General features: G+C 47.9%; 1 protein-coding gene across 4 annotated transcripts in view; it reads left to right on the forward strand.

Moving 5' to 3' along the window:
* Positions 1 to 24,180, forward strand: part of AlkB (alpha-ketoglutarate-dependent dioxygenase AlkB) — a 314,842-nt gene that overhangs the window by 104,906 nt on the left and 185,756 nt on the right. For all 4 annotated transcript variants that reach the window (XM_067097311.1, XM_067097313.1, XM_067097314.1 and 1 more), the window contains exon 2: positions 13,905 to 14,045. In XM_067097311.1, coding sequence (XP_066953412.1) covers positions 13,929 to 14,045 — 117 coding nt within the window. In that variant the 5' untranslated portion in view covers positions 13,905 to 13,928. The remainder of the gene's footprint in view (positions 1 to 13,904; positions 14,046 to 24,180) is intronic.

Raw genomic sequence — 24,180 nt, forward strand, 5'->3', positions numbered from 1 at the left:
ATGGACATATACTACCCAAAAAACTACTCGATATGGAGGATAATTCGGGATAGCAAATTAGCTAGCATCTTGGAATGCTTGTTGTAACCTTACCTGGTAAGGGAGCAACAGCAGACGGCTACTGCCTGTAGTCGTGACTCCTCTCAACCTGTAGTGGCGTGGCGCAGCCAAGGGTCGCCTCTACTTGAATGGGTGCTTTGCAACGTAGGAGGTTAATCGCGATTTGCCAAAGTTAACAATCACAAAGGGTCAAATAAATAATATGTGGATCTGCCCTTGCCTTGGGTGCAGTACAACAGAAGAACAAAGACCAGATAAAATTAACCTACACCACACGAAATTTTAGCCAAACCATAAAATAGATTGGTGACACTCACGACTCAGTGTCCACCAGACTTCCCAAGAAGTACAACTATCCTTATTCAAGGAGAGTGGCTAGAGGAAAAGAAAGGCGTTCCTCCTATCCTTCATCCCCCAACACCATGCCATCTGTGAAGAACGGCCCTAAAGTTCTGTATTTTTCATACACTGTTTCAATGTCCCGTAAGTAAAACATGGCAAACACTGACTTGCACCTCCAAAATGTAGTTTGCAAAACTGGAGAGAGAGACAGGTTACATTTGAAAACCAAAGACGTCGCCATGGCTCTTATTTCATGAACCTTTACTTTGTACAAGGGTAGTAAATCATCTTGAACGCCTGAATGTGCTTCTGAAATCACGGATCTTAAAAAGAATGATAGTGCATTCTTGGACAAAGGACGGCTGGGGTTTTTGGTTCTCTCAAGGTATACTCTTAAAGCTATTACAGGGCAGAGGACTTTCTCTTGATCAGATGGGCCTAGTACTTCTGAGAGGTCTTTGATAGAAAAGGAGCCGGGTCCTCATTTTTGGCCAAAAAATCCAAAATTAGCGAGTATACTGCATTGCTTTGTGAGAAACCTATCCTTTTATCAATGGCATGAAGCCAGGGTTGCCAGATTTTTCTGCCCATATTATCGTACCCTGATTCATAAAATTATCGTTTTTCAACAAATTATGGTACAAATATATCAGACTTTGAATTAATTATCGTACATTTACCTAATACTAATACTTAATCTAGTTTTCAGGATACCAAAGGAAATTGTTCTTGTGCAGTTTCAGCATATAGAGTAAATGAATATGGGCACACATGTTTTTGCATTGTCATTTAAAATAGTGTTCTTCCACCAATACTTTTTTCTAATGCAATATTTGACAGTTTATCTGTAAATTGTAGTTTCTGTCTGATATAAATAAGAACTAGAACTTTATATAATTAGGTTATTACTTAATATCACTTCTGCATTCTCACATTATGACACTTTCCTTTTGCAAAATTATAAGGGATAAATATTTACATATGGATGTTTCTATACATTTATTCAGAAAAAGAGCATATATATTTCAATACTTAGGAAAAAATAAGAATTACTTGGAATTTTTCCTCATGAAAAGAAAAGTAAAAAACCTGAAACATACAAGAAATTATTATAGTAACTGAAAAAGAACTTATAAAATTGACTGACATACACAAATGGTTATGCCACAACAGCTAAATGAGTACAGAAAATGTATGCAGATAAAGAGAAGACTCCATTTCTACTTCAGAATCATCTTTTACATCTTGATATAAAACTGAACTGTTTTTTACACGAGCAATCAAGTGTCTTCTGATGGTTTAAAGTTAATGCAAGACTTCTGCTCTTTGATACATTCCTAGAAGACAGCAAAGCACCATTGGCGTATCTTTTTGAGCTCGTTTCTAATTTTTGTTTTATACAAATTTATTTTGGGTTGAATACTCCACCCTCTCGCACTCAGCATTAGAGTGAGGTAAACGGTTATATTGTGAGAGCAAATTTAAGCAACCAGAAAATCACCTATCTTTATTCTCTTTTCAATATTTCAGTCCAAAATATATCAGGAGGCAATTTGCTATCAAAAGTTAATGAAGCTTTAAATGCTGGGAGAATTCTCCATTGGTCATCCAGTCTTTGTATAAGTGATTTGTCATCTGGTGACACAATTAAAGGAACACAATGAGTGAATACAGTGAAGGGATTGCTTCCTCTAGGAATTAGGACATAACATTTTCAGGAATGAAACAACCTAGCTGAGGGATTATCTGTCACTAAAGTCAGTACTTTCTTCTTGATTTCCATACACGCCCCTCAAGAAGTCTTCTTACAGTGTTTATAAAAGTCTGACAATTCTTAACCTGTTTTCTTTGAGTCTATCTTGTCAGTCTACCTGTACTCCCACCCCCAGATACATTTCAGTGTTCAAGGTATTTATCTTCCCTAGATGAATTAACCCTCTCAAGACTGGGTCTTTACTACATATTCTCTCTGCATGAACAAAATAACAATTCCAGTAAAGCAAATAACTTTTTTATCATGCAGTACTGTAATCACAACTATCAGACTGAAAAAATGCATTGAATTTAGTGAATTTTGGTAGAACCCATTCCAGAAAAAGGTAGTAGACTTTAATAAAAGGATTGTGAAGGCTGTTGAATAGCAGCTCTGCTGATACAACTTTTTCAGACAACCAAATGTCACTGAATATAATTTTTAAGGGCTTCCCACTGTTCTAAAATGCGACTAACAACATTAGCTAACGATAGCCATCTTTGTCTGTGATAGGTGCAAAATTTTATGAGGTTTGTAGTTCAAGAAACGTCTGAAATTGCACTAGTTCACATTGGTTCTGCTGCTACATTTAGTGCGTGGTTAAAAATTTCTGCCAAATCTTCACACCTTCTAGGTAGTACCTGTGCTTTCACTTGCACAGAGATGCAGTGACACACACATTTCATAATAAATATGCCAGGGCACTGTTACGAAACTGACTTGCAAACTGTTGTGCGTGCCCCCATCATCACATTACACCCATCGGAAGCAAATCCAATTATATTTGATACTGGAATTCAAATTGATTAAATGTTTTCATTAAACCTCAAATAACCTTTGCAGTTGCACCCTTCCTGGACACCTCTCTAGATCTTTTACATCATAAACATCATACAACTCCCAAAACTTGCAATCGACAGCTGCAGCATCTTTTATGTCATAAAACTCCTCACTACACACATGATGATTTCACCGGCACTGACATCTGTTGGACTCATCACAAAGTATGCTAAACTTACTTCCTTCAATGTTCGTAAAGTGTTTTTCCTTATATGACAGACCAATTATATTCTTAACAATTCCCGTTGCTTTGGTTCGTTTTACGCATAGTCTTAGCAGTGATTGAATCTTGAAAATGTCCTTCAAGAGATCTGTCATGATCCATTGCTTGAAATGGCATATTATGCTCATGAGGAAACCACACAATTTACTTTCGTTATGGATACAGAATCTGATGGCTTCTTTACTGCTTTCAAACAGTGAGGATACTGACGGCTGACTGGTATGCAGTTTCCAAAAAATGATCTGTGTTTTTTCCCCTTTAGCATGGTTTTTTGAGAGAACAGTCAATTCTGCAAGCATAGTTGCATTGCAGAGAAGTTGCACTTCAGCTTTAAGCAAATCTTCAGGGACCCCCTTAACCAAGTTGGGTTTAGTCAGGAAGAGATTCCCATTCTTTTCTGTACTTCTGCGATCATGTACTTCTTGAACTTGGTTGTTTGAAGTTCAACGGCCGTTCCAGCCCTACGCCGCCTGAAAGTAATCCCCTAATGTAAAGGACCTCCGGGGTTTTTATAATTAGGAAAAATACAATTTACTTTTAAAAATTATTTTACTTTTTCATTCGCACTGGAATTTTGAAGCAGAACAAAAATAAAGTAGTAAACAAAGCATATTTTAGCTCTTGTTCTTATTCCTCTTACTTTGTTGACAAACAAAGTGTATGCTCTAATTAAACATTAGGTGGAATTAATAAGGCGGTCAATCTACAGTAATATTTCTGCATATCTAGTAATGCTAAGCACTTCAAAAACCTGAAAGGGAAACAAGGTATAATGTGTAATTTTAGACAACTGAAAATCCCAGGAATTCCCAGGATCCCGGGATTAGGACTAATTTTATCCCAGAATCCCGGGACAAAGAAAAAGCTTCAAAACGACAATCCCTAGTGCTGAAAAGCGCCGATTTTCGATTATTGGCGCCTCTGTATGATGTGTATTGGCACCAATACCCAATTATCGGCGCCGATAAGCAGACCTCTGCGATTTTCGGCGCCAAAAAATGCCGATTTTCGTCGCTAGACAAGCCCCGTAAAACGGATCGCCGTTAACCGGGGACTGCCTGTATATGACAGCAACATAACTGAAACCTGGCATTGGATATCTTTCAGGAGAAGTATTTGTTTTCCTCTGGGTCTCGGCCACCTTTCATCAAACTTCTGTTCCATCTCCTCTCCTGTGTTCCCGACTTCGGGAACCGTCTTCACTGGTTGGTGTCGTTGATGGGAATTTTTTTTTCTCTGGTCAGATCCGCTCTTTAGCAGGTCACGGACTTCCTTGTCTTCTTCACCGAGAGTTGCTTCTCTCTGGTTCAGCTGTGAAGACTTAGGTCCATATTCAGCCTAGTCTTTCACCTGAAAGTAGCCTTTTTCTCCTCAGTTGAGATTTATCTACTGATGAGAAGCTTTGATCGGTCTGGCTCTCCCAGGGGCCTTAGGCCCCTGGATAGCATGTGACTCATTTAGGGTTCCTGTTTTGTGCTCCGCACGCGCCCTTGCAAGTCGTCAGACAAAGATCGGACTCTCAAGACCATCTCTAGTCTCGCTCTGGCATTGGGGAAGAGGATAGATGATCTTCATGGACCTTCATTACTGTGAGCATTCAAGGGATGGGGATCAGTAGCTTGACTCCGTCTCCAATGTCGTAGTAAACTCCATACCCATCAGTGCATGTTGTTAGGTTCGAGTTCTCCATGATCCCCTCTCCCTTGAACTTTGTAGTTGATGATCCAGATCAGTCACTGCTTTGTCCTGTTAGGGTGCTGCGGTACTTTCCAAAGAAGTCTCCACATCTCTTAATGGTTGTTGATGACTTTGCGCTAGTACTAACTCGCCCAAGAAAGAAGTTTCCAAGGACACGTCTTTCTTTCTGGCCTCGTGAGACAATCAGAAGGGCGTTGTAATGGAGATGCCGTGGGGTGCTGTTGCCTAGATCCTACAGGTTCTTCTGGTCACTTCATCCTCGTCACTTTTTCAGCATGCTGGGCACCAGCTTGAAAAGCCCCAATATTCTGGGTTGATTCAGGATTTAGCAGGTCCAAGAGTCCTCGAGAATTTTTTGACTAAGCTCACAAACAAGGTTTGTTTAGTCTTGGTGGAGAGAATTGCATTAATCTCAGGTAAAATGTGGTTTGCTATTGTGGTAGTTATGCCATGGATATTAAAGTGGAAAAGAAATGTACTTTCTCTAAAAAGACTTATTTTAATATAGGGGTGGATTATTATGCCAATGAGATCCTTTTGTAAAAAGAAAGTTCTTTATTATGCAAAAGACAAAAGTTAGTGAGCATTTATCTAGAACAATTGATAAACTCAATCAAAATAGACAATGTTGTGGCACTACAAACATGCTATTTCAAAAAATGTTTTACTTTAATCATTATTGACTGAAATGTGTTCCCAGGACAAAACTACTGAAGTCGAATGCGGGCCAGGGGTACAAAATATAACAATGAGAATTAATTCAATTACTGCTACAATCTTCACTAAAATGTCTGGTCACAAGCATCTCATTGTAAGACACACATTTCTAAAGTTTGTCTAAAGGTTCATTCACTTTATTATGAAACAATGTTTCTGGCACCATTAATTTGTTCTCATATGTACTATGTTTAAAGATGATTGGTTACTCTTAGGAAGCTCTCAGTCAAGCAGTTAATTAGGAAAATCACTTATGAAGCTCACCATTAAGAAGCTTACCTGAATGGCAAGATTCTACATCGGTGGGGAAGAAACAAATAACAGTTAGTAGTGGAAGGAAATAGTGACACATTAGCAACAAAAATAAAAAATCATACAAAAAATAAAAAACTCCTGAAAATTCTTTACAAAAATTTGTGAGTCACTACAGCGTATGCTGCAGCAGATGTTGACGACACCTGTACACTCCGCCCGAAAGCTCATGAAGTCAATGGCTTGGTCCATCCCTCACATTCTGGAAGTTTCTGTCGGTCTGAAAGCAAAGATTTGGTCTCATCAGACCACATTTATGTCTTTCTACCTTTGGGTTGTGGCCCACGAGTCCTTGGAACTCCCTTACCTTGGACCTGTGGTGGCTGCTCAACAAGTTGTGTTTTCTTACCCTGCTCCTGTAAGAGGACAGGTAGCATCTTGTTTAAGTACATGGTTCTGGAAGTGAGAGGGATTACGAGAGTGACTGGCCTCTCCTCCTCCTCCTTCCTCGTCCCCCTGCTTCTCTTCCTTCAGGCAGAGAATGGGACTCGGACCGACACTTGCTGGACTGGATCTGATGCAGTAAGCTTACACATTGAGCACCCATTCTATTTTTCTTTCTTAGAATCATAGAAACAATCCCGCTCCTTCCTCTAGCAAGGGGAGGAAGGAGACTGGCAATAAGACAAACCTTTTTCTGGTGTTTGCGTTACTGCCTCCGACTTCTTGGATTCTTCCTAGCCTATTTTCTTATGAGTTACAGTTCCTCACTCATTCAAAAAGGTCCAGAAGTCTGACAATTGGTCTCGCAGTTCCTATACTCTGATCAATATGTCAGAGGCATGGTACTTCTCCTCACTCTTTTGATGAGGAATACCCCAGGTGTGGCAAACTCCAGTCAGTTCAGAGACTCACTCAGATTCCTCCCTCCAACAAGTGAATCTTCTTAATGTAAAGGACCGATGGTTTGTATATCATGTAGGAACAAATCACAATTTTTTAAAGTAAATTGTATTTTTCTTAACCATACAAACCTGAGGTCCTTTGCATTACATTTAGGCCCGACCCATGCCAACCCTCCATCTGAAACCTGGGCCAAAAGGCAAATTGGAATGTTTACATTTAGGCAGTGGGTACTCCCGCCTACCGGATGGTAGTTACTGCCTAACACCTTGTTTTAAGAGTTTTAGCGGCTGTTTCCAGCTTCGCTGTAAGTATAGTAATTCCTAATGTAAAGGACCTCAGGTTTGCATAGTTGGGAAAAATACAATTTACTTTTAAAGATTGTGATGTTGATCACCCACCATCCAATCATCAAACATACCAAAATGCAGCCCTCTAGCCTCAGTAGTTTATATTTGCTTCTACACAATATACAAACCCTCTGTCCTTTACATAAGGAATTAATTTCAGCAAAGCTGTAACGGCCGTTAAACTTTCGAACAAGGTGGTCAAGCAGTTAACTACTGTTTGGTAGGTAGGAGTCCCGCCTGCCCAGATGTTTAACCTTTAAACAAGGTGGTTAGGTAGTTAACTACTGTCCTGGTGGAAGCCCTGCCCACCTGGATGGTAAGCATTCACTTTGCTTTCGGCCACTTTGTGATGATGAATTCACTGTACCCTATGCCCTGCCTGCTATTTACGGTAGATTGAATTATCTTTCAACATTCCCAGTGGGATTGTTTCCTGTTGTTTGTTTGTGTGGATATTTGTGTATTTGTGTTTTTGCAATATGCAAACCCACGAATCATTTGAAAAGCCAGACGAGCAGATAGCTGGTACTAAGCATGTGTTGCCTGGTACCGCCTCTAAGCCATGTAACCATTACCGCTAGTCGATTGATGTTAACCCTCATGTCCTGTACACAAGTTGCAGGGGGCATGACCATAACCCAGAAGTGTCTGTGATGAGTGTCGTGACTGGTCCTGTGTGCAATGGATGAGGTTTTTGCAGGAGATAAAGTACAGGCAATACCAGTTATCAGTGAGGGTTCCATTCCTGATGGTTTGATGATAGCCGAAAATTGCCAATAACCAAGAATTGGAAATAACAGTGCTTACTGACTCCGATAACCGGGGATCGGCACCAATAACCAGAGATCAGTGCCGAAAATCCAGTTATCGTCGCTAGACAAGCGCTGTAAAACCAGATCGCTGATAACTGGAAGAAGTCCCATCCCGGGGCTTCCGATGGTTTGCCTCCTTCCATGGAAGAGGCAAAGGGATCTCTTGGGTACTCTCCCCGGTCTTCAGATTCGGGGGCCGTGCTGTGGTTCTCACCGAGACCCCAGAACTCAGGAGCGCCAGGTGCGCTGGTCTCCAAGGGGACCGACGTCACCAATACTAGTTCCAGGAGGTTGCCTTCCCAGACTAGTATAGAGGCTACCTCTGCCCGAGTTTCTTTGGACACTCGGGTAGAGGGAGCAACTGATGTTCGTGCCTCATGTGACTTGGGAGCTCCAGATGTGTGGACCTCCAAGGAGAACAACACCACCCCAGGTACTCGGGTTCCTTTGAAACCCCAAGTCACCTCTATCTGTCCACGGGGTGGCATAGGCTCTTCTACCACTGTGCAGGGTCCCATGGACCTCTGCAACATCAGTAAGCGAGAGAAAGTACCAAGCACGCAGGTGCTGCCTCACCCCCTGCCATTGGTCGCCCGAGTATGCGGCCAGGGTCCCACGCAGGTGCAGCTGGCCCATGACTCCATTCACTTGGAGAAGCTTCAGGGAGGTCCCCCATACAGTCTTCTTCACGTGTAGAGGTCATGGCCTCAAAGAAGACTGGAGCATGTCAAGAGGACAGCCTGAGTACATGCCCAAGAGTGTGCAATCACTCTCCCTTGGTCAGTCCTTGCCCACGTTTGTGCGAACGAGCCCGCTCACCTGGGGATGGCTTCTGCACGTGTTTGCATGAACCCATTCTCTCTCCTCAGGACAGCCACCACCCACGTTCACATGAGTGGGTTTGCTCACTTAGACCCGTGCAGTCATTGTCACAGTGGGTTGACAATTGCTCATGGCTTTCTTCTCCTGTCAGGGCTTCGGCTTCCGAAAGGTGCTCAGCCCCCCTCACCTGTTCCCCCAACCTCCTGAGGTTACACAGGGAGACGCGAGTCGGACAGAAGGGTTCGTGATTGGGATGCCATGTCCCAACACAGCCCTCCCATGAAGGAACCCAGTGCCTCGCTGGGTCTGTCATGGTCTGATCTTGCCAAAGGGGCTCTGAAGCAAGTGAACTCTCTGGTCTCTGTGGAGGAGAATTTGCTTTACTCTGGCCATTCAGATAAGATGCTTCGTCCTCCTCTCCCTCGACAGAAGCGTTTCTGTACGCCCGCGGAGAAGCCCTTGCCTCCCAGACAGGTTGACCCAGACTTGGTTCATTTGGGTCCGGGTCTGTCGCTGCAGCAGCTTGGTGCGGAGGGCATCACCCTCTTGCAGCAAGAAGCTGTGAACATGGAATCGACTGCCTTGGCAGGGTTTCAGGCAGTCTCAAGATTGGACCTGTGGTCTCTCATTGTCCAAGGTCGCTGCTTCTTCAGGCTCCATGAACCCTGAGGAGGAAGCCGCCCTTTGTGGGACTGAGCCGGTCTGGAGGTAGGGCCATTACATACCTAGCCCAACAGATGGCAAACCTGTGGGCATACCTGGTTCTTAAGAGGAGGGATGCTGCCCTGACTCAAGTATCCTAGTTTGTGTGCCCAGAGTCGGCATTGGCTTTACAGAATGGATCATTGCTGGGTTGTACCTCTCTCTTCCCTCGAGAGTTGGTGAATGCCACATTAGACAAATGTCGTATCGAGAACAGTGACCGACTTGTCCACCAGGCAGTGGCAAAGACCTCCGGGCCTTTGCGTGCCATTATGGTCTGACCTTCGGGTCAGGCTTTCACTTACTCTACAGGCCCTAAGAAGTCCCAGGCTTTGAAGAGTCCTTGTGGGAACACCCAGCCTTCTTCTGCCCCCACCAGGAAAGGTGTACAGCCGTGCTCCTTTCAGCCCTCCTTCCAGTCAAAAGGGGGCAAGGGTAAGAAGAAGAGAGGAGTCGCTAGGAGCGGCTTTCCCCTCCACATACTGTTGTTGGGGGGGGGGGTTGCCTATCGACCCACTGGGCAACATGGCAGGGTTACAGAGCAGAGACGTGGGTAGTGGATACCTTTTGGGATGGATATCTACTTCCCTTCGAGTCTTGGCCACCTCTCACCAACAGTCTGGTCCATTTCCAGACATACGTTCCAGGCTCACAGAAGGACCTCACCATTCGGGGGGAGGTGGAAGTGATGCTGAGGAAAAGTGCTGTGGAAGTTGTGACAGACCAGTCCCCAGGCTTTTACAGCTGACTCTTTCTCTTAGAGAAAGCAATGATGGAAAAGACACGTTCTGTGCTTGCAACCATTGTGGAGTCTGACTTCATGCTTAGGGTGGATGTGAAGGATGCTTATTTCCAAATACCCATCCATCATTCCTCTCGCAAGTACCTCTGCTTTATCCTCTGGGAGACGGTGTTCCAGTTCAGGACGCTCTGTTTCTGGCTGTCAACCGTTCCTTAGGTGTTCACACGAGTTCACACGAGTTCACACAGTTGTCATCTTGGGCCCATTCACACAGAATACATCTCTTGGGGTATCTCAATGATTGGCTAGTCCTGGCAAACTGTCAGTAGCCGTTGCTCGGGGACAAGGATCACCTTCTCAAGTTTTGTCACGAACTAGGAGTTGTGGTAGACTTCGAGAAGTATGACCTCATACCCAAGCAGAGAATAAAGTACTGAGGCATACTGATAGATATGGCAGCAGTGAGAGTCTTCCCTCTCAGACTCACTTATCAGCAGGTTCAGAGAGTCAGCGCAGTTGTTCCTGTCTCGACAGGAGCTGCCAGCTCAGCAGTGGCAAGTCATTCTCAGTCACCTATTGTCCCTGGAGAAGTTAGTCCCCCGTGGGCGGCTTCAGCTTCGTTGTCATCAGTGGAAGATGGAGTTCTTCCTATTCATCTCTCGGAGGAAGTGAGACAGGACTGAGCCTGGTGGCTATACAACAGGAACCTCATAATAGGAGTGTCTCTACACCGGAGATGCTTCTGTTTTCGGATGCATCAACTGAGGGATGGGGTGCACACCGGGAGGAATTGCTGATTTCCAAAACGATAGGCACCTTCATATCAATTCAAGACAGCCTTCCTGGCTCTCCAAGAGTTTCTGGATTGAGTGATGGGGCACTCTGTGGTGTTGATGAGTGACAACACCACGGTAGTGGCATATGTCAACAAGCAGATTGGCCAGTGGCTCTTCTGCTACACCTGTTGACAGTGCAGGTGCACGACTGGGCTGTAGCACACTCAGTAGAATTGTTGACCAGATACATTCCAGGTAAGAGGAATGTAGTGCCAGACAAGCTCAGCCGCCAGGGTCAGATGACAGGGACAGAGTGGTCCCTTCACCCAGACATTACGGAGAGGCTGTTCAACCTTTGGTGTTGACTGTCAATTAATCTGTTTGCCACATGGCACAACAGGAAGCTACAGGTGTTTTGTTCTGTCATGCCACCCCCATGGGCTGCAGCAGAGGATGCCTTCCAGCACTCATGGGACAACCTAGATGCATAATCTTTTTGTCTGATTCACAAGGTGAGCAGTGATCACCACGAATCTCAGAATGACCCTGGTTGCTCTCAAATGGCCACCTGCCATTTGGTATCCCGACCTACTAGCTCTACTCTCTGAGGCACCAAGAGAGGTTCCCCCTTTTCACAACCTTCTGTGTCAGCTGCACGTAGAATGGTACCGATAACCAGTCAGTGGAGTCCCTTTCACTTCACAGCTAGACTATCCAACATCTCTTGCGATCGTGAGGATTTTTTCGCCACACAGCGACAGAGCTGTCTGGATACTTGCGTCAATCTTCTGCGCCTGTGTACCAGGGGAAATGGCCTGTCTTCTGTGGTTGGTGTCGTGGACAGGTCTCTCTCCAGTCAGAGCTACTATTCACCAGGTAGCGGACTTCCTCATCTTTCTTCTCCGAGAGAAGCTTCTCTCTGTCTCAGCTGTCAAGGGCTTCAGGGCTGCCCTGGTTCTAATCCTGCTCCTGAAAGTTGTTGATATCTCCTCCTCACTGGAGATTTCTTTGCTGATGAGAAGCTTCGAAAGGTCTTGCCCTCCCAGGGAACTCAAGCCCCTTGCGTGGAATGTGACTCTCATTCTTAGGAGCCTGACTCATGCACCATATGAGCCTTTATGAGTGTCATCAGACAGGGATCTGACCCTCAAGACCATTTTCTTGCTTTCCCTGGAATTGACGAAGAGAGTAGGCAAACTTCATGGACTTTCCTTAGATGTTAAGCACTCGAGGTTTATGGAGATCTGTTACGCTCGATTTCGTCCCGGACTTCGTAGCGAAGACTGAATCCGCCAGTCCCTGACGTCAGGTTCAAGTCCTTGAGCCCCTCCCTAGAAGACTTTGTTGATAATGATCCAGATGAGATGCTACTCTGTCTAGTTAGGGTGCTGCGGTGGTATCTTAAGAGGACTTGACATCTCTGGCCTGAGTATCAACGACTCTTTGTTAGCACTGGCTCGAGCAAGAAATAGGTGTCCAAGAACACCATCTCTTTCTGGCTTTTTGAGGCTATCAAACAGGCATACTCTACATCTGGCGAGGAGAATACTGTTATGTTCTGGGTGAGAGCTCAAAAGGTCAAGGGTATTGCTCTGTTCCTCGCATTCAGGAAGAATCTGTCAGTTCCTCAGGTACTGAAGGCAGGGGTGTGGTTGTGCCAGACCACCTTCACCTCCCTATACCTTCAGGACGTTGCCCACAAGTCCTTGGACACTTTTTCCTCGGATCCTGTGGAGGCTGCTCAACAAGTGAGACAGGTAGCATCTTGCCTAAGGTATTCTGTTGTGAAAGAGAGAGTGAAAGGGTGTGTGTGAGTGATTGGCTTCCTCCCTTTCTCTTTCCTTAACCCTCCTCTTCCCTGCGGGCAGAGGGAAGGTTAACAAGCCGTCATACGCTGGACTGACGACTGATGCAGGTGAGTTGTGCAGCAGAGCACCTTTTCTGTAATCTGAATTCTATAGATTAATAAGAGCAAGTCCTACCCTCTCACTAACAAGGGGAGAGAGGAGCTGGCAATAAATCAAACCCGTTAGTTGTATATAGTTTTACAGTATTGTCACCGAATCTTAGATTCAAACTAGCCTTTTTTTTAATTAATGTTACTTACACACCCATTTATTCAAAAAAGGTCCAGAAGTCTGACAGTTGAGCACCTTATGTTCAAAATGTCAAAGGCAGGGACTCCTCTCTCTGCTCTACACGACCAGGAAAGAGGCCTAGGTGTGGTGAACTACCTGTTAGTTCAGAAACTGACTCAGATTCCTCCCACCAAAGAAGTAAGTCTTCCTCATGGAAAGACCAATGGTTTGTATATTGTGTAGGAACAAATGACAAATTTTAAAAGTAGTTTGTATTTTTCCTGACTATACAAACCTGAGGTCTTTACATTTACTGGCCACCTCAGGCCACCCTCATTCTGATACCTAGGCTGAAACGTAAAGTGAATGCCTACCTTCCGGATGGGTGGGACTCCCACCAGGCGGATGGTAGTTAACTACCTAACCACCTTGTTTAAAAGTTAAATGGCTGTTCTCCAGCTACGCTAAAGCACATTCCTCGTGTAAAGACCTCAGGTTTGTATAGTTAGGAAAAATGTGAATTACTTTTAACATTTGTCATATTGATACAATATGCTGTAAGAAGCATATGAAGCAGAGGAAACTATTTTTGCTTTAGACTTTCTCTGTATTGAGTAAGATTTTATCCAGTTTTAAAAATATATGTAATTCATGTAATTATATGCAGTTATATATGAATAAAGATTTTAATTTAAATTTTATTATAAAATGACTAGGAAAAATTCAGATTATCTTAAATCTAAATTGTGAACATATGCAAAAGTGAAACACAATAAAGACTGAATCATAAAACAGAATAGCTTATTGAAAGGCAACCAGGTGTGTTTCTTCCAGTATTCAAGAAATTCTCGAGGTAAGATGGAAGACACAGTTGATATTAAAGAGGACAATTTTAAGGAAGTGTTCAAATTCTATAAACGCAGAAAACCACCACCAAGCTTCAAAGATGTACTACAAGTGAATGATGCCTTTCAGGTAAAAATTGGTTCTATAGTAATGTGTATGTGTGCTGTGTTTACCATCATTTGTATTATTTATAGACTGTTTATTCTTACAAGAATGCAACCCTTTGTATTTTATGAGGATATACCTTTGGGAAAAGCTGGTTTGGTTTTTGAAGCTAGGTAACCAAGTATGTACAGTTAAACATCCAGTTACGATGATTCGAGTTACGATTTTTCTATTTTATAATGGCAATTGATAGAATGCAGTTGTATATGAAAATTATGATTGTTCCGGCACAATATACAAACCCTCGGTCCTTTACATTAGGATTACTTTCAGGTGTAGGCTGGAAATGTCTGTTGAACTTCAAACAAGGTGGTTAGGCAGTTAACTACCATCCGGGAGGCGGGGGTACCGCCTGCCCGGATGTAAACATTCCAATTTGCTTTCGGCCGTCGTGGAATGCGGACGTTGTTCTTCCCTCTCTGCCTGACTGCCCTTTTTCAACCTTTTTGGTGGGAAAAATCCTTGTTTTTCTTTTCATTATGAATGTGGATAAACCTTCTAAACCCATCTATCCTCAGCATGTGTGTCCTTGGGTAGGAGGCAAGAAATGTAATACCTTTCGGTCTAGCGTCGACTCGGACCCACACGCCCTCTGCCCATCTTGTGTTCGCGTGACGCTCCTTGTAGTGAGTGTTGTTCCTGGTCTCCCGAGCAATGTAAGAATTTCGAAGGGAGGAGACGCTACCATCAGAAGCCGGCCAAGGAATCGTCCGAGGGTAATACGCCCCTGACGACTCCAGTGGTGGCTAATGTGTCAGGTTTGTTTCTCCCTCCCTGCGAACTTCCCCTGCTTGCTCCCTCTCCCTCGGGTGAGGACTCCCCCTACCTTCCTCATTCGTTTCATCGGGTGTGGAAGGGCATGGGGGTGTGGTTGATCAGGACATCCTCTCGGGCCACTTCTCGTGCTGGGGGGGAAATTTTTTCCCCCAGAACGAGCGGAGACTTCCCACCTTAACCTGACTTTTTCCTCAGGTTTCAGGGTGGATAGCCAGGTATCAGATCTATCGTCGGCCTGGCTACACCTGGGCCTACCTGGCTTTCCGTCACTGGAGGGCCTAGTATCTCATCTGTCTGGCACTCCAGTGACAATGCACTCGGCAACCATGATCACCACCATGTCTGTCACCATGTCTGGATTCTCTAAGCTACCCGTGTTGGTGGCTTCTCACCTGGACACCCAGGTTTCAGCTGTCCCTGCCACTCACCATTCAGTACCGCTGCCTCTTGGGTTCCTGGCCCCGCTCTCACGACCTGGGCCTTCCTATATGGTAACATCAACGGTGCTGTATTTGACTGTTCCTGCCCCTGTTGCTGACCCTAGCTCAATGATGTCTATGGTTCCGGCTCCTTGCTTACCTGTCTCTCAGCCTGGGTTATCGACTGACTCACTTCCCATGCCTTCGACCCTGGCTCGGCCCGGCCTGGCTGCTCGCGCGCCACCCGTGCCTTCATTCCCGGCTCCCCCTCCGTATGTTCCTGGCTGCCGCGCGGATGTTCCTGCCCCGGTAACTGCTGGCCCGAGCACAGCCTACGCTGCCCAGGTTGCGCCTGCTGCTGTGGCCCCCACAGCTGCTGTGGCCCCCACAGCTGCTCCTGTTTCGTCGGCTGCTCCTGCATGGTTTGGGGACTTAACTACGATCCTGAGGAAGATGGCGATGAGGAAGTCAAAGAAGAGATCGAGGAAGGTGTCGTCGTCTTCGTCTTAGTCTTCATCATCATCATCGTCTTTGTCTGCTACCTCTTCTTCCTCTTCTCCTTCCGAGGCTCTCCGGCCAAAAAAGAAGTCTGCCTCTCCCCCCCCCAAGAAGTCTCGCACTGAGACCTTTAAGGGACTGCCTCCTTCCACAGGGAAGGCAGTAGGATCTCTCGCTGGCTCTTCCTGATCCACGGATCAGGGAACCGCTGCTCTCGCCCCCGGGTCAGTTGCATCGGGAGCCAAGGGCGTGCAGACCACGGTCCGCACTCCCCTTGCAGTGCCTAAGAAACCTGCTTCTAAGGCCAGTCGGACACTCGTGCGTGAGTCACTCCGAGTACCCAGGTTTCCAAGGAGACCTGGGTACCCCAGGCTAATACGGGAGAAACTTCTTGCTGTACAGACCCGGGCATGGGGCGAGAGAAAGAGTCCGGGCATGCAGGTGCCCCCGTGAGTGCCAAGCCAGGTTCCCGGGAAAGTGCTTCGGTCCCTCGGGTCCGAACGCCTGGAGAAGCAGAGAAGAGGTCCCCTGCTCAGTTTTCCCGAGAGGCTACAGCCTTGAAGAAGACTGGGGCGCGTCTAGAGGACAGCGCAAGCTTGCGCCAGCCAGCTGCACGCTTGACTCCTTCCAGTCCCCGGCCGCGTCAGCACAGCCAGCCTGGCTCGAAGGAGGCGAGTGCGCGGCTTGGCTCACGCGAGCCGCTCCACTCTCCTCGGGAGACTGCTTCGCCTAGGCAAAAGTACTCTCCTTGACCCGGGCTGCCGTCACCACTGCGGGTTGGTGACCGCTCCCGGCCTGCTGCCCCTGTTGGTTCTGCCAGCAAGGCCAGTGGGAGCGCCCGATCCTCCTCACCTGTCCCCTCTACCTCCTGGGCTCCTTCCAAGCGGCACGAGTCGGACAGGAAGAATTCTGGCGAGTTTTCTCCAAAGTTCTACCTCGGGGGCGTGTGTACCTGGCTCAGTCCTCGGCTCGACCAGGTCTTATGCTCACGTGGTGCAGGAAGGATCACGGGGGGTCTGCCGAGGTTCTCCCTCCCGCAGGGAGAGTAGATCGGGAGAACTGCACTCCGGAAGGACTTGAGGGTCCTCTTCCCCAGGATGCGGACACCCCCGAGATACAGAGGACGTTTGCTGAGGTTATTGCACTGACTCGTCAGCACAATGACCTCGGGGAAGGGACCACGGCCTCAACTGTGGATGGTCTGTCGCACCTTGAATCCTTTTGGGCACCCAAGAAGGAACCTAAGGCTTTGGTGGGGCTGCCGTGGAGAGGGCATAGCCGCCTAAACAGGTTGACCCAGACCTGGCACGTCTGGATCCGGGTCTTACGTTGCAGCAGTTTACTGCAGAGAGCATCTCCCTCTCTCAGCAAGAAGCTGCAACCCTGGAAGCCACCCATCATACCATGGTGGCCTTCCAGGCAGTCTCCTGGCTCGATCTGTGGTCCTTCACAGTATCGAAGGTAGCTGCTTCCTTGGGCGCTATCGTGCTTGGGGAGGACTCCTCCCACGCCTTTGGGAGACTTTGCCAGTCTGGGGGTAGGGCCATCTCCTACCTCGCCCACCTGACGGCAAACCTGTGGGCAAACCTGGTCCTGAAGTGGAGAGACACCGTTCTCTCTTGCTTCTGCAGGTCTGTAGGACCCGAGTCGACAGTGACCCTGTGGAATGGACCGTTGCTGGGTTCCGCCTCTCTCTTCCCTAGGGAGTTGGTGGACGCCACGGTGGACAAGCGCCGGGCCAATGACAGTGACCGCTTGTCCACCAGGCAGTGGCCAAGACCTCTGGGTCTTCACATCCCACTGCAGCCAGGCCCTCGGGCCAGGCTGGCACTTCCTTGGCCCCTAAGAAGCCCCAGTCTTCGAAGGGGTCCTGTGGGAACACCCAGCCTTCCTGCCCCTTTCAGCCCACTTTCCAATCCAGTAAAGGGGGCAAGGGGAAGAAGAAGGAGGGGAAACGCTAGGGGCGGCGTTCCCCCTCAAAAGCTGCTGAAGGTGGGGAGGTGCCTGTCGAGTCATTGAGCAACATGGCAGCGACACGGAGCCGAGACCTGGAAAGTGGATGTCCTTCAGGAGGGATATCTACTACCCTTTGAGCCTCACCGACACTCCAGTCCATCTCCGCACGTACGTCCAAGGATCTCTGAAGGACACCGCACTACAGCAAGAAGTGCAAGCCATGCTGAGCAAGGGTGCTGTGGAAGTCGTGTCGGACCAGTCTCCAGGCTTTTACAGCCGTATCTTTCTCGTAAAGAAAGCCTGAGGGGGATGGAGACCGGTCATAGACCTCTCTCTCTTGAACTGTTTCATTCGCCAGACTCGGTTCATGATGGAAACAGCGCAATCTGTGCTTGCTTCCATCAGGGAGAACGACTTCATGCCTACGGAGGACTTGAAGGATGCGTATTTCCAAATACCCATTCATCCGTCCTCTCGCAAGTTCCTCCGTTTTATCCTCGGGGAGATGGTCTTCCAATTCAGGGCACTTTGCTTTGGGCTCTCGACCGCTCCCCAGGTGTTCACATGAATCTTCTCGCTTGTGTCAGCTTGGGCCCACTCGCACGGGATACATCTACTGAAGTATCTCGATGACTGGTTAGTCCTGGCGAGCTCCCGCTCGCAGTTGCTACAGGACAAGGATCGGTTCTCGAGTTTTGCCGTGATCTTGGGATCGTGGTGAACCTCGAGAAGTCAGACCTCATCCCCAAGCAGAGGATAAAGTACCTGGGCATGCTGATAAACTTGGTGGCAGCGAAAGTCTTTCCCTCGGACTCTCGTATCAGCAGGTTCAGGTAGGCAGCACAGCTGTTCCTGTCATGACAGGAGCAGCCAGCCCAGCAATGGCAAGTTGTCATCAGTCACCTGTTGTCGCTGGAGAAGCTGGTACCTCATGGGCGCCTTCACCTGCGGTCTCTACAGTGGAGACTAAAGGAGTAATGGTCCCAGTCCCGAAACCCCCAGTCCTTCCTCATTCCTCTTTCCGAGGAGGTGAGGGAGGACCTTTGCTGGTGGATGGACGACAGGAACCTCTTGATAGGAGTATCCCTGCATACTTCCCCTCCGGACTTGCTGCTGTTCTCAGATGCATCGACTGAGGGATGCTGACTTTGGAAGTGTGGCACCGAGACAACAAGCGCCTTCACATCAACATCTTGAAACTCAAGGCAGCCTTCCTGGCTCTCCAAGAGTTCTGGGATCGAGTGATGGGACACTCCGTGGTACTGATGAGCGACAATACCACGGTAGTGGCATACGTCAACAAGCAGGGGGGCCTAGTGTCCCTCCCGCTCCACCAGTTGACAATTCAGGTGCACGAGGATGCCGTGACTCACTCGGTAGAGCTGTCAGCCAGGTACATTCCAGGCAAGAGGAATGTCGTGGCAGACAAGCTCAGCCGCCAGAATCAAGTGATAGGAACAGAATGGTCCCTTCACTTGGAAGTGATGGAAAGGCTATTCGACCTGTGGGGGCGTCCTGCCATTGACCTGTTTGCCACCCAGCACAACAGAAAACTCCAGGTCTTCTGTTCAGTTGTGCCGGACCCATGGGCCGCTGTGGAGGACGCGTTCCAGCACCCGTGGGAAAACATCGATGTGTACGCCTTTCCTCCGTTCTGTCTGATTCGCCAAGTGATCAGCCGAGTGATGATCACTCCGAATCTCAGGATGATTCTGGTGGCACCCAAATGGCCACAGGACGTTTGGTATCCGGACCTGCTAGGTCTCCTCTCTGAGGCGCCGAGAGAGATCCCCCTCTGGCCCAATCTGCTGTGTCAACCCCACGTAGAGTGGTACCACCAGGCAGTGCAGTCCCTGTGTCTTCAAGGCTGGAGGTTATCCACCATCTCTTGTGAGCAAGAGGCTTTCCGCATCGCGCAGCAACAGAGATGGCAGGATACCTCAGACGATCCTCCGCAGTGGTATACCAGGGAAAGTGGTCCATCTTCTGTGGTTGGTGTCGTCGAAGGGGTATCTCTCCAGTCGGAGCTACTATTCAGCAGGTGGCAGACTTCCTCATCTACCTTCACTGAGAGAAGCTTCTCTCCGTTTCAGCTGTAAAAGGCTACCGCGCTGCACTCAGTCTAGTCTTACGGCTGAAAGGAGTAGACATCTCTTCCTCCTTCAAGATCTCTCTACTAATGAGAAGCTTCAAAAGGTCTTGCCCACCCAGGGATCTCAGGCCCCCTGCGTGGGATGTGACTCTCGTAAGGAGCCTGACTGTGCACCATATGAGCCTTTACGAGAGTCGTCTGACAGGGATCTGACCCTCAAGACCATCTTCCTGCTGGCCCTGGCATCGGCGAAGAGAGTTGGCGAACTACACGGACTTTCCTTCAATGTTAAACACTCGAGGGGATGGGGATCAGTTACGCTCGATTTCGTTCCGGATTTCATAGTGAAGACTCGGAATCCTTCGGTCCCTGATGCACAATTCGAGTCCTTTACGATCTCCTCCCTAGAGGACTTTGTAGATAATGAAGCAGACAAGATGCTACTGTGTCCTGTTAGAGCGTTGTAGCGCTATCTGAAGAGGACTCGACGTCTCCAGCCTGAGTGTCGATGATTCTTCGTTAGTACTGGCTCGACCAGAAAGAAGTGTCCAAGAACACCATCTCCTTCTGGCTATGTGAGACGATAAGGAGAGCGTATTCTGCTGCAGGAGAAGACGACACTGGTACGCTTCGTCCGAGAGCTCACGAAGTCCGTAGCATTGGTCCGTCCTTCGCATACCGGAAGAACATGTTGGTTGTGCAGGTGCTGAAGGCAGGCGTGTGGTCCCAACAGACTACCTTCACCTCCTTCTACCTCCGGGATATTGCTCACAAGTCTTTGGACACTTTTTCCTTGGGTCCTGTTGTGGCTGCTCAACAAGTTGTGTAGCTTACCTGGCTCCTCTAACAGGACAGGTTGCATCTCACCTAAGATGTACAGTTGTGATTGGGAGCATGAATGTAGAGTGACTGGCCTCTCTTCTTTCTCTCCATCCTGGCTCTCTTCCCACGGGCAGGGAGCGGACGTGTTGTTACATGCTGGATCTGGCGGTCGATGCAGGTAAGCACCCAGCGGGAGATCCCGTTCTGTTCCGTTCAGGTTGATAGAAGCCACTCCACTCCTTCCTCTTGCAAGGCGGGGAGGGAGACCATGACGATAAGACAAACCCAATGCTTGTGATTACCTTTATGTCATCCGACTCCAAGTTCTTAGCCTACTGCACGAACTGACGTTTCCTCTTTCATGCAAAGGGACCCAGAAGTCTGACAACTGATCCCACGTTTCTTACAACCCGATCATTTTGTCAGAGGCAGTTTTTCCCTTCCTCGCTCTATCGACTAGGAAGGGAAGACAAGGTGGTGAACTCCAGTCAGTTCAGGAGACTCACTCAGATTCCTCCCTCCAACCAGTAGGTCTCCTAATGTAAAGGACCGAGGGTTTGTATATTGTGTCGGAATAAATCACAATTTTTAAAAGTAAATTGTATTTTTCCTAACTATACAAACCCAAGGTCCTTTACACTTTATGCCCACCTCATGCCACCCCTCAATCTGATACCTGGGCCAAAAGGCAGATTGGAATGTTTACATCCGGGCAGGCGGTACTTCCGCCTCCTGGACAGTAATTAGCTGCCTAACCACCTTGTTTGAAGTTCAACGGCTGTTTCCAGCCTACGCCTGAAAGTAATCCCAATATAAAGGACCTGGGGTTTGTATAGTTAGGAAAAATACAATTTACTTTTAAAAATTGTGATATTCTGATTTTTTCCTACCTCACATCCACCCAAATGATCAACTCATTCATTTCCCATCTTCATGAGTTGCCATAGATACATGATATAATCTCATGGAATATTTTTGGCCTCAAGCAGAACATCGCTCCCCTCAATATGTTCTGCAAAAACTTCAAAGGCATCATTGCATCACAAGAAACATTCCTCTGGCCACATGATCTTGTTATCTGCAATTCAGTGCATGAAGACTAGAGAGCTTTCTTGACCTCATTGATGCAAGTTACAGATCATGTAGCTGGTCTCCTGAAAGGGGGGGGCCTTTCTTTCTTGTGGCACAGATCTTTAGACAATATAGTGGCTGTGACGATCTATAGGAATGATAGATTGCTGGGGCTTCAAGTGACAGTATGGGACTAAGATCTTAATAATTAATGTTTGTTCCGACACAATATACAAACCCTTGGTCCTTTACATTAGGGATTACTTTCAGGCGTAGGCTGGAAACGGCCGTTAACTCTTGAGCAAGGTGGTTAGGCAGTAACTACCTCCAGGTAGGCAGGGATACCCGCCTGCCTGGATGTAAACATCCCAGTTTGCTTTCGGCCGTCATGCGTTGCTGACGTGTTTTCGTTCTCTCTGCCTGACTGTTGTTAAGCTCTTATTATCCCGGTGGGATCTTTCTGTATTTTTGTTTACTGTATATATACGTGTGTTTGATATTTGTTAATACAAACCCACGATTTGTGATAACCTTGCGTAAGCCGTCATTCCCTGCCTGTGTCTTGGGTTTGACGGCCAAGGGCATAACTGGAGTAGAGTAACCAAGTGGTAATGCTTCTCTCCAGCGGCCCTTTACGTAAATACTGAAGGCGCCCCTGTACTTTTGGAGATATAGTTTGGGACGCAATATCTTCACTCCCCTACATCCATCGGGACGTAAGAGTTAGTTCCCTTCTTGGGCTTCCGCCCTCCGTGTGTAAGGGGCATCACTAATTTCATCCTACTTATGCTGAGTGTTGCTCGCTGCCTGTGCTTAGAGATTTGCGGGCCAAGTGGGAGGTTACGGCCGTCGTCGATAAGTTCCGCTTCCATGGCGCCCTTGGTGGCCTCCCCTCCGTCCTTTTTTCTCTTCCCGTAGGTTCTTCTCTCCCCTTCGCCCTCTTCACTCGCTCGTCAGGCGAAGATGGGGGGGGGGTGGCAGCGATTGAGCGACCTCGTCTAGAGTACCTCCTCCCGCTGCGTAGGGCTGTTCCCCTTTAGCGGGAGGAGTCTCCCTCTACTAATCATCTTTGTTTTTCTTTCAGGTTGACAGTGAGCATCGCAGACACAGCAGTAGTTGGCTGGATATATCAAGAATATCTTGCATGAAGCAGTCCCGACATTCATTCAGTGTTGCTTTGGGATCGACCACAATACCTGATTAGATGACATATTTCCATGTCTGGATCGCTCTGACTCTGTTCCCGCCGATGTAGATCGATCGCTGTCATTGCTGGTTTTCATGTATGCTGTTGCAATGCTTCCTGCGTATCTGTGGTCCATCTGCTCCTGCTGTTTCCTGTGTTATGCTCTTGTCAACTCGACGACAGTCTCTGGGCTGCTCTCCTGGTCTCCTGCCGCAGCCGCCCTGATCACTCCTGTCGCTGCTGGTGACTTTCAAATGACATTCTGTCCGTTGCAGTAGCTCCTGCCTTCCGAACCGCTAACGTAGCTCCTGCATCGGATGTCCTGATCGTGCCCGCATCTTCTCCTAGTGATCGTGCCCGCATCTTCTCCTAGTGATTGTGCCCGTGGCTGCTTCCGTTGTGTTCCTGCCAGCTGCCCTGGAGGTTACGATGTCTGCCATCCTGTAAAAGATGTTGGCGTGAAAGGGAAGGAAGTCGCCTTGTAGAAGTGACGTTCCTGGCCGTTGCATAGCTCCTGCTCTCCGAACCTTTGCCGTAGCTCCTGCATCGGCTGTCCTGATCATTCCTGCTGCTTCTGGCAGTCGTGCCCGGGGCCGCTTTCGTGCATTCCTGCCAGCTGTCCCAGAGGTTACGATATCCGCCATCCTGTAGAAGATGTCGGCGTGAAGATGTAGGAAGTCGTCCTGTTGAGGTGATGTTCCTGGCCGTTGCAGTAGCTCCTGCCTTCTGAATTGCTGCCGTAGCTCCTGCATCGGCTGTCCTGATCATGCTTCTCCTGGTGGTGGTGTTCTGGCTGCGTCCGTTGTGTTCCTGCTGGACTACCCTGGAGATTACAATGTTTCGTGTCCACCATCCTGTAGAAGATGTCGGGGTGGAGGTGAAGGAAGCCGTCCTGTGGAAGTAGCCGCCTTCTTCTTCATCTTATCTTCGATTTCGTCTTCTGCTGCATCTTCCCTTCCTCTCCCGAGGTCCAAGGGGGTCCCGAGAATCGGACAGACCTCCATCGGCGGAAGGAAAGGAATGCTGCTTCTTCCCCTTGATGCCCTTGGACGTCTAGGGACTGCCTCCTTCCGAGGAGGCAGTGGGTCTCTCGTTGGCTCTTCCCGACCTTCGGGTTAGGAAACCGATTCGCATAGCTGTGGGTTTTGTGTTTCGGAAGCCACGGGCGCGCAGACCTCAGTTTGCGATCCCGTCCCCGAGTCTTAGAGGTTCCGCCTCTAAGATGGGGGCTGCTTCGGGCGCTCGTTCATGAGCTGCTTGAGTGCTCGAGATTCTATG

This window comes from Macrobrachium rosenbergii, chromosome 54 (genome assembly GCF_040412425.1).
Source record: "Macrobrachium rosenbergii isolate ZJJX-2024 chromosome 54, ASM4041242v1, whole genome shotgun sequence".
Classification (NCBI taxonomy): Eukaryota; Metazoa; Arthropoda; class Malacostraca; order Decapoda; family Palaemonidae; genus Macrobrachium; species Macrobrachium rosenbergii.